Here is an 11,107-nt window from a genome sequence, read left to right on the forward strand (position 1 = left end):
TACACAACTTTCCATAAATGCAGTGTGGACTTTTTACAGATGAAACCCCTTCCATTATGACACTCCCTTCCTGTATCTGTCATAAAGGCCTATGCATTCTTTGTCCTTTAGTTACACAACTAAATCTAGTAGCTGTCACTTACCTGTCATGCTGTAGGTCTGCTCTCATGGTGCTGAGAATGCTTAGTACTGTAGCTGTCACTTACCTTTCATGCTGTAGATCTGCTCTCATGGTGCTGAGAATGCTTAGTACTGTTGTAGCTGTCACTTATGTATTCTCTGTATGTATTAGGTATGAACCCTTGGACACACAGGTACCTCCAGCGCTCCCTCCTGCCTCATGTTCAGCCCCTGTCCCTTGTATCCACCCCAGGCTTCTGAACTTGCCCCAGTGGGGTGAAGACCAGAAGAGGGTGATGTCCTTCCTGTCTCCAAGTTCTGCCTCTGAATGTGATGGGGTGAGTTTTTACATAATACATGAGCAGCTTAGAAATGGTATTTTAATATTTTATTCTCTCATGATGTATCAATGTCTCAGGATGCCACTGGGTCAACATTATCTAACTGATTAACTTGTCTGTGACGATATGTGGAAGAAGATGTGTCTGAAGTAAACAGAGGAACTGTCTGGTATAATTAGTGGTTAATACTGGACAAGGAGGGTTGGATAAACTCCTCTCTATGAAGATGAGTCCTGTCTGGTATAATTAGAGGTCAAGACTGGACAAGGAGGGTTGGATAAACTCCTCTCTATGAAGATGAGTCCTGTCTGGTATAATTAGAGGTCAAGACTGGACAAGGAGGGTTGGATAAACTCCTCTCTATGAAGATGATTCCTGTCTGGTATAATTAGTGGTCAAGACTGGACAAGGAGGGTTGGATAAACTCCTCTCTATGAAGATGAGTCCTGTCTGGTATAATTAGTGGTCAAGACTGGACAAGGAGGGTTGGATAAACTCCTCTGTATGTGGAACAGGTGTAACTATTTATCAGGTGTAACAATCAAACCTCCCTATTGGCTGTGTGTTCCACATTCTAAAGTAGAACCATCATTTTACTTGCTGAAATATTGTCCAGAAAGGACCTGATTGGACAGAAAGGGGAACTCCTCCCCACACGCATGTTGAACACATATAATATTTCCCTGAAATAAAGTATTTCTGTAGTTTCATGAAATAAGAAAGTGATTCATAGTGTCCTTTGTCTGGGGTGATGTGAGTTTCCTTCAACAATCAGTCTTCCAGAGAGATGACACAGGAACCTTGGTGTAAAACTCCTTAGTAATAAAATGTAATTGCAGACAGAGATTCACATCAAGAATACCTCAGTAGTCTATAGTAAAGATCTGTGTGGTGAAACAGGAGACAACGCTCTTTATACTAGGTGGTGTGGACAACCTATGTCAAATGCATACGTCAATCATACCTTAACATTGTTGCATTGGATTAGATACAAGGTGTCTAAGATAAGAAAAACATGTCTAGACTGTGGTTTCTCACTCTGCTATAAGCCATCAACCACACCTGTGTGGTCTCAGGCGCTTTGCTGCTTTCGGAACATTTTGGCCTTGAGGCTGAGTGACTATCAGCAGGTGCAGGCAGTTCTCAGCCTGAGAACTAAAGCAGTACATCTCCATTACCCAGTACTTTTACATCGTTGCTCATTGCAAGCATACAAAGGTTATCACATATACAGTGGGGCAAAAAATAATTTAGTCAGCCACCAATTGTGCAAGTTCTCCCACTTAAAAAGATGAGAGAGGCCTGTAATTTTCATCATAAATACACTTCAACTATGAAAAAAATCCAGAAAATCATATTGTAGGATTTTTAATGAATTTATTTGCAAATTATGGTGGAAAATAAGTATTTGGTCACCTACAAAAAAGCAAGATTTCTGGCTCTCACAGACCTGTAACTTCTTCATTAAGAGGCTCCTCTGTCCTCCACTCGTTACCTGTATTAATGGCACCTGTTTGAACTTGTTATCAGTATAAAAGACACCTGTCCACAACCTCAAACAGGCACACTCCAAACTCCACTATGGCCAAGACCAAAGAGCTGTCAATGGACACCAGAAACAAAATTGTAGACCTGCATCAGGCTAGGAAGACTGAATCTGCAATAGGTAAGCAGCTTGGTTTGAGGAAATCAACTGTGGGAGAAATTATTAAGAAATGGAAGACATACAAGACCACTGATAATCTCCCTCGATCTGGGGCTCCACGCAAGATCTCACCCCGTGGGGTCAAAATGATCACAAGAACGGTGAGCAAAATCCCAGAACCACACGGGGGGACCTAGTGAATGACCTGCAGAGAGCTGGGACCAAAGTAACAAAGCCTACCATCAGTAACACACTACGCCGCCAGGGACTCAAATCCTGCAGTGCCAGACGTACTGTGAAGCATGTGAAGCATGGAGGTGGAAACATCATGCTTTGGGGTTGTTTTTCTGCAAAAGGACCAGGACGACTGATCCGTGTAAAGGAAAGAATGAATATATATACAGTAATCATGGCATTGGTGTAGCCCCTCCCCCGACCCCCAACAATAGTATTTCATACAAGCCCAACATTTAAGGCAACATTTGATGTGAACAATTAGCAAATAAACTTCCACACCTTTACAGGAAGTAGAATTGTGTGACCTGCTTCAGCTGTTTAACATTTGTATGTAGGTGAAGAAGTTAAAAATGTTTTACTGAAGCAAAGCAGTCATTTTAAATATTATACATGCAGGTAGGGTAGACTGGGGAACAAAGTAACACAGTTGTAAATATTTATATTTATATTATAACTATAGAATTATAATATACATTCTATTTCCATGATTCCAAAAGTTCACCCAAGTGTTTTGATTTAAACCGCAATTGCAACATTTGGTTAAAATAAGGCCTAGTAATTTTGCCTGTGTCGTGGAAATGATCTGAAATTATTGCAGGAAATGATTTTAGGTTTAATTGAACAGAATAAACCAATCAGAATGGAGAAAGACCCATTGAAATAATTCAGCATGTATATGTTGTCACCGTAGGATCACTCACTACTCATAAAGAAAACAACTTTTACTTTCAAAAACATAAAATAGCGTCAAAAATGTGAAAAATATAATATGATATTGTGAACATATCGCCCAGCTCTAGTCGCTACATCAACAACAACAGCTAACAGCTAAATAACTCCAATTAGAAACCACGTAGAAAGCTCTTATTCAATGTGATAATGGTTGGTTAGTTTCTCTACATGACCAAGTGGTTTTGTTTAAATCCATTGATGACTTTTAGTTTTATTGGAAAGTAAAAAAGGTTTTGAGGCCCTAAAGAAAATATAAATCCCGCCACTTTTGGTTGAATTGTAAATGAGTGGTACGTCCTAGGAACATACTTACTGTGTAATGGGAGCTCAGATATGTTATTTACATAAAAATATTATTAATCCAACTTAAATAATATTTTCATAATAAACTAAAGTCTAAAAGTGTTAGTCTGTTCCCCAGTCTCCTCTACTCTCACTGAGAAAAGGCCTCAACTGAAGAATCTACAGCTGCTGAGTCTGAGGTGTTAACCAGCCCAGTGCTGCTCTGACCACAGTGTTGTTAGGAAACACATTTTCTAACTCTACATACACAGCCTTGTGTCCGCTCTCACTATGACCTACTTCAGTTACTGGAAATAAACTCAGCATTGGTCAGACCACAGAATACACCAACATAAATACACTGCTCGGGCGGCAGGGTAGCCTAGTGGTTAGAGCATTGGACTAATAACCGAAAGGTTGCAAGTTCAAATCCCCGAACTGACAAGGTACAAATCTGTCGTTCTGCCCCTGAACAGGCAGTTAACCCACTGATCCTAGGCTGTCATTGAAAATAAGAATTTGTTCTTAACTGACTTGCCTAGTTAAATAAAGGTAAAAAAAATAAACAAAATTTCATTCAGTAGGACACATCTTCCTCCGTTTCATTCAGTAGGACACATCTTCCTCCGTTTCATTCAGTAGGACACATCTTCCTCCATTTCATTCAGTAGGACACATCTTCCTCTGTTTCATTCAGTTGGACACATCTTCCTCCATTTCATTCAGTTGGACACATCTTCCTCCGTTTCATTCAGTAGGACACATCTTCCTCCGTTTCATTCAGTAGGACACATCTTCCTCCGTTTCATTCAGTAGGACACATCTTCCTCCATTTCATTCAGTAGGACACATCTTCCTCCGTTTCATTCAGTAGGACACATCTTCCTCTGTTTCATTCAGTTGGACACATCTTCCTCCATTTCATTCAGTAGGGCTGCAGGGCTCTCCAGAGGGTGGTGAGGTCTGCACAACGCATCACCGGGGGCAAACTACCTGCCCTCCAGGACACCTACAGCACCCGATGTCACAGGAAGGCCATAAAGATCATCAAGGACAACAACCACCCCAGCCTGTTCACTCCAGTATCATCCAGAAGGCGAGGTCAGTACATGTGCATCAAAGCTGGGACTGAGTGATTGGGGAAAACAGCTTCTGTTTTTCAAGGCCATCAGACTGTTAAACAGCCATCACTAGCATAGAGAGGCAGCTGCCCACATAAAGACTTGAAATCATTGGCCACTTTAATAAATTGATCACTAGTCACATTATTAATGCCACTTTAAGAATGTGTACATATCTTGCATTATTAATCTAATATGTATATACTGTATTCTGTCACACCCTGATCTGTTTTACCTGTCCTTGTGATAGTCTCCACCCCCTCCAGGTGTCGCCCATCTTTCCCATTATCCCCTGTGTATTTATACCTGTGTTCTCTGTTTGTCTGTTGCCAGGTCAACCAGATTTTTTTTCTACTTCTCAGTCTTTTTCCCCCCTCCTGGTTTTGACCCTTTCCTGTCCTGACTCTGAGCCCGCCTGCCTGACCACTCTGCCTTCCCTGCCCCGGAGCCTGCCTGCCTCACCACTCTGCCTTCCCTGACCCGGAGCCTGCCTGCCTGACCACTCTGCCTTCCCTGACCCGGAGCCTGCCTGCCTGACCACTCTGCCTTCCCTGAGCCCGCCTGCCTGACCACTCTGCCTTCCCTGAGCCTGCCTGCCTGACCACTCTGCCTTCCCTGCCCCGGAGCCTGCCTGCCTGACCACTCTGCCTTCCCTGACCCTGAGCCTGCCTGCCTGACCACTCTGCCTTCCCTGACCCGAAGCCTGCCTGCCTGACCACTCTGCCTTCCCTGACCCGGAGCCTGCCTGCCTGACAACTCTGCCTTCCCTGAGCCTGAGCCTGCCTGCCTGACCACTCTGCCTTCCCTGACCCTCAGCCTGCCTGCCGTCAGGTACCGTTGCCCCACCTCTGGTTTACTGACCCCTGCCTGCCTTGTCCTGTCTATTGCCTTCATACCTGATAGTATAGTATAGTATAGATAGTATAGTATAGATAGTATAGTATAGATAGTATAGTATAGATAGTATAGTATAGTATAGATAGTATAGTATAGTATAGATAGTATAGTATAGATAGTATAGTATAGATAGTATAGTATAGATAGTATAGTATAGTATAGATAGTATAGTATAGATAGTATAGTATAGATAGTATAGTATAGTATAGATAGTATAGTATAGATAGTATAGTATAGATAGTATAGTATAGATAGTATAGTATAGTATAGTATAGTATAGATAGTATAGTATAGTATAGATAGTATAGTATAGATAGTATAGTATAGATAGTATAGATAGTATAGTATAGATAGTATAGTATAGATAGTATAGTATAGATAGTATAGTATAGTATAGATAGTATAGTATAGATAGTATAGATAGTATAGTATAGATAGTATAGTATAGATAGTATAGATAGTATAGTATAGATAGTAGTATAGATAGTATAGATAGTATAGTATAGATAGTATAGTATAGATAGTATAGTATAGATAGTATAGATAGTATAGTATAGATAGTATAGATAGTATAGATAGTATAGTATAGATAGTATAGTATAGATAGTATAGATAGTATAGTATAGATAGTATAGATAGTATAGTATAGATAGTATAGATAGTATAGTATAGATAGTATAGATAGTATAGATAGTATAGTATAGATAGTATAGTATAGATAGTATAGATAGTATAGTATAGATAGTATAGTATAGATAGTATAGTATAGATAGTATAGATAGTATAGTATAGATAGTATAGATAGTATAGATAGTATAGTATAGATAGTATAGATAGTATAGTATAGATAGTATAGATAGTATAGTATAGTATAGATAGTATAGATAGTATAGTATACTATCTATTGCATCTTTGCTGCTGTGACACTGCTCATCCATATTTATATTCTTATTCCATTCCTTTACTAGATGTGTGTGTATTAGGTATTTGTTGTGGAATTGATATAATATATATTACCTGTTAGATATTACTGCACTGTCAGAACTAGAAGCACAAGCATTTCTCTACACTCGCAATAACATCTACTAAACATGTGTATATGACCAATACAATTAGATTGGATTTGTAATGTAGAGTCGTGGCCAAAGGTTTTGAGAATTACACAAATATTAATTTCCACAAAGTTTGCTGCTTCAGTGTCTTTAGATATTTTTGTCAGATGTTACTATGGAATAGTATAATTACAAGCATTTCATAAGTGTCATAGGCTTTTATTGACAATTACATGAAGTTGATGCAAAGAGACAATATTTGCAGTGTTGAACCTTCTTTTTCAAGACCTCTGCAATCCGCCCTGGCATGCTGTCAATTAACTTCTGGGCCACATCCTGACTGATGGCAGCCCATTCTTGCATAATCAATGCTTGGAGTTTGTCAGAATTTGTGGGGTTTTGTTTGTCCATCCGCCTCTTGAGGCTTGACCACAAGTTCTCAATGGGATTAATGGCACGTGTTTCCTTGCAGGTAACCATGGTTGACAGAGGAAGAACAATGATTCCAAGCACCACCCTTCTTTTGAAGCTTCCAGTCTGTTATTCCAACTCAATCAGCATGACAGAGTGATCTCCAGCCTTGTCCTCGTCAACACTCACACCTGTGTTAACGAGAGAATCACTGACATGATGTCAGCTGGTCCTTTTGTGGCAGGGCTGAAATGCAGTGTAAATGTTTTGGGGGGGATTCAGTTCATTGCATGGCAAAAAGGGACTTTGCCATCAATTGCAATTCATCTGATCACTCTTCATAACATTCTGGAGTATATGCAAATTGCCATCATACAAACTGAGGCAGCAGACTTTGTGAAAATGTATATTTGTGTCATTCTCAAATCTTTTGGCCACGACTGTATGTGAGGATTTTGAGACATCATACTAGATATGTTGACTTGCTGGTCAAGGGAAATGCAAGTTTACTTCTTTGAGTTGCTGATTCAGAGTCGCTAAGCCTTGTGGGATATTACTGAATGTGAACTCAGCAACCGTAATTCCAGAACAGTCCCACTGTTGTAATAGTGTGATGTGTATCTTCTGACAGACTCTATGCTGAGTAAAGTCATGTTTTTATCCTAAAACGTTTTTCTACCAGAACCAAAGTGTGGATGCAGTCACTATTTAGAGCAGTCTAATCTCATTAACCCAGAACTATAATCTTGTGTGATTAAGTTCTGGGTCCATACGTGTTAGAAACTACAGTAGGTGTGTCACATTTGATTTGTTACAACAGTTTCCATTGAAATGAACAGAGGAGTTTTTGCAAATCAACCCTTTCTGTCTTGACATCTGAAGGAGGAGTCTCTGAAAACCTATTTAAATCAGTCTGTCCTGACTCAGCTCAACAGTCTCCAGTCTGCCAACTGGTCTCTGTAACTTCATCTTTGTCTCTGTGGTGTACAGTCTTCAGGTGATGATGGGGGTATTGAATCATCTCTCTACTCTCCTCCTCCTCTCTCTCCTTCCTCCTGCTCTCTCTCGTGTAGTGAAGAAGTTCAGCGATGTTCCACAGTGCCAGAAGTTCTTCCTGGAGGGGAAAACTCCAAATCTCCCAGGTATTTTGGTTGATGGGATGGTCCAGAACCAGAACCGCTACAAGCCGATATGCCAGTTGTTCAACACAATCTACAGGTTTGCAACTCTCTATGACACGACCAACAGGATCCCTGTGTTCTCAGCCTACACCTTCTCTGGTCCTCCTACAGACCCCAGACCACATCAACCCTGGATGATGGAGCCCCAGGTAGGACCAATGTTTATTCATATAACATGACATGATTTGTTTACTGCTAAACAGTTGAAGTCAGAAGTTTACATACACTTAGGTTGGAGTCATTAAAACTCATTTTTCAACCACTCCACGCATTTCTTGTTAACAAACTGTCGTTTTGGCAAGTTGTTTAGGACATCTACTTTGTGTATGACACAAGTATTTTTCCAACAATTGTTTACAGACAGATTATTTCACTTTTATAATTCATTGTATCACTATTCCAGTGGGTCAGAAGTTTACATACACTAAGTTGGCTGTGCCTTTAAACATCTTGGAAATTTCCAGAAAATTATGTCACGGCTTTAGAAGCTTCTGAAATGGCTAATTGACATCATTTGAGTCAATTGGAGGTGGACCTGTGGATGTATTTCAAGGCCTAACTTCAGCCTCTTCACATGACATCATGGGAAAATCTAAAGAAATCAGCCAAAACCTCAGGACCAAAATTGTAGACCTCCACAAGTCTGGTTCATCCTTGGGAGCAATTTCCAAATGCCTGAAGGTACCACGTTCATCTGTACAAACAATAGTACGCAAGTATAAACACCATGGGACCATGCAGCCATCATACCGCTCAGGAAGGCGACGCGTTCTGTCTCCTAGAGATGAACGTACGTTGATGCGAAAAGTGCAAATCAATCCCAGAACAACAGCAAAGGACCTTGTGAAGATGCTGGAGGAAACAGGTACCAAAGTATCTATATCCACAGTAAAACCAGTCCTATATCGACATAACCTGAAGGGCTGCTCAGCAAGGAAGAAGCCACTGCTCCAAAACCACCATAAAAAAGGCAGACCACGGTTTGCAACTGCACATGTGGAAAAGATCGTACCATTTGGAGAAATGTCCTCTGGTCTGATGGGGGTGCTTTGCCGCAGGAGGGACTGGACTGGTGCACTTCATAAAATAGATGGCATCATGAGGTAGGAAAATTATGTGGATATATTGAAGCAATATCTCAAGACATCAGTCAGGAAGTTGGAGATTGGTCACAAATGGATCTTCCAAATGAATAATGACCCCAAGAATACTTCCAAAGTTGTGGCAAAATGGCTTAAGGGGACAACAAAGTCAAGGTATTTGAGTGACCATCACAAAGCCCAGACCTCAGTCCTATAGAAAATTTGTGGGCAGAACTGATAAAGCGTGTGAGAGCAAGGAGGCCTACAAACCTGACTCAGTTACACCAGCTCTGTCAGCTCTGTCAGGAGGAATGGGCCGAAATGCACCCAACTTATTGTGGGAAGCTTGTGGAAGGCTACCTGAAATGTTTGACCCAAGTTAAACAATTTAAAGGCAATGCTACCAAATGCTAATTGAGTGTATGTAAACATGCACGTAAAAGCTGAAATAAATCATTCTCTCTACTATTATTCTGACATTTCACATTTTTAAAATAAAGTGGTGATCCTATCTGACCTAAGACAGGGAATTTTTACTCAGATTAAATGTCAGGAATTGTGAAAAACTGAGTTTAAATGTATTTGGCTAAGGTGTATGTAAACTTCTGACTTCAACTGTATATCACAGACAGTTATGTTACAGAATATAAAACTACCACTATGGAGGGTGTAGAGACTTGATTGTCTTGATTTTGAAACCCCCCACCACCGGAAAAAAAAGGGTTTATTGTACAGAAAGGAGGGTTTATTGTACAAAAGGGGTTTATTGTACAGAGGAGGTTTTTGTACAGAGGGGTTTATTGAAAGAGGGTTTATTGGAAACTGTGAATGAATGGATGTATGATTGTTTCCTGCAGCTCAACGGGGAAAACAACAGCCCTGAAATGAAGATTATGGGAGAACACTCTCAACACCAGGCTGGGAACGACGACTATATTAACTCAATACAAAAGAAAGGGGTGAACAGAGGTCACCTCTTCCCATGTTCACATGCTCATGACCTTGATACTCAGAAGTCCACCTTTACCCTGACCAACATCGTTCCCCAGGTGGTGTCCTTCAACAATGGCAGCTGGAGAGAAATGGAGGAACATGTCAGAGGAAAGCTGATGACGGACTGTTTTAGTAACGACAGGAAGATAAAGGCCTATGTGGTGACTGGAGCAGTGCCCAGTAAGAGCAACACACTGAACGACGCACTGAAGAACGCACTGAACGACCGAGTGAACATCCCAGATCTCATGTGGACAGCCTACTGCTGTTTGGACAAGAAGAAAAAGTGGATGGCTGAAGCACACTGGGGGAGGAACAAGAAGGTCAAGAGGAAAACATTGAACCCAGAAACCTTGGGAGCACTCGAAGAGAAGTTGAGCGAATTTCACCAAGGTGGCCGTGTCCAGGTGTTCCCAAAGGATTGTCCAAGAGGTCCTAAACCTACCACTCCCTCTAACCAACCCAGTTGGAAGAATTCTCTTAAAATAATTTCTTCCAAAGTCAGGAATCTTTACAATTCCATGATGAATAGAATTGGATGATCAAGGTACAGATGCTCAGACTATATCAACAAATGATCAACTAAACTCTGTTGAAATGATGTTGATATGCAACCACTTGTTATAGTTAGAGTAATGATTATAAGGGTTATAGTGGTTATAGGGGTTATAGTGGTTATAGTGGTTATAGTGGTTATAGTGGTTATAGGGGTTATAAGTGGTTATAAGGGTTATAAGGGTTATAGGGGTTATAAGGGTTATAGTGGTTATAGGGGTTATAGTGGTTATAGTGGTTATAGGGGTTATAAGGGTTATAAGGGTTATAGTGGTTATAGGGGTTATAGTGGTTATAGGGGTTATAGGGGTTATAAGGGTTATAGTGGTTATAAGGGTTATAGTGGTTATAGGGGTTATAGGGGTTATAAGGGTTATAAGGGTTATAGTGGTTATAGGGGTTATAGTGGTTATAGGGGTTATAGGGGTTATAGTGGTTATAGGGGTTATAGTGGTTAT

General features: G+C 40.5%; 1 protein-coding gene across 2 annotated transcripts; it reads left to right on the forward strand.

The window, feature by feature from the left end:
- Positions 1–6: 6 nt before the first annotated feature.
- Positions 7–10,804, forward strand: LOC115126645 (endonuclease domain-containing 1 protein-like). Of its 2 annotated transcripts, none has more exons than XM_065025205.1 (4): positions 7–458; positions 4,290–4,458; positions 7,912–8,168; positions 9,959–10,804. In XM_065025205.1, exons 1-4 carry the CDS (start codon positions 18–20, stop codon positions 10,634–10,636), a joined length of 1,545 nt encoding a protein of 514 aa, XP_064881277.1. In that variant the 5' UTR covers positions 7–17; the 3' UTR covers positions 10,637–10,804. The 2 variants fall into 2 exon arrangements, with proteins under 2 accessions (XP_064881277.1, XP_064881278.1); XM_065025206.1 differs by lacking the exon at positions 7–458 and adding an exon at positions 4,812–5,309 and having other exon boundaries at positions 4,372–4,458.
- The last annotated feature ends 303 nt before the right edge of the window (positions 10,805–11,107 follow it).

This window comes from Oncorhynchus nerka, linkage group LG12, assembly GCF_034236695.1.
Source record: "Oncorhynchus nerka isolate Pitt River linkage group LG12, Oner_Uvic_2.0, whole genome shotgun sequence".
Lineage (NCBI taxonomy): Eukaryota > Metazoa > Chordata > Actinopteri > Salmoniformes > Salmonidae > Oncorhynchus > Oncorhynchus nerka.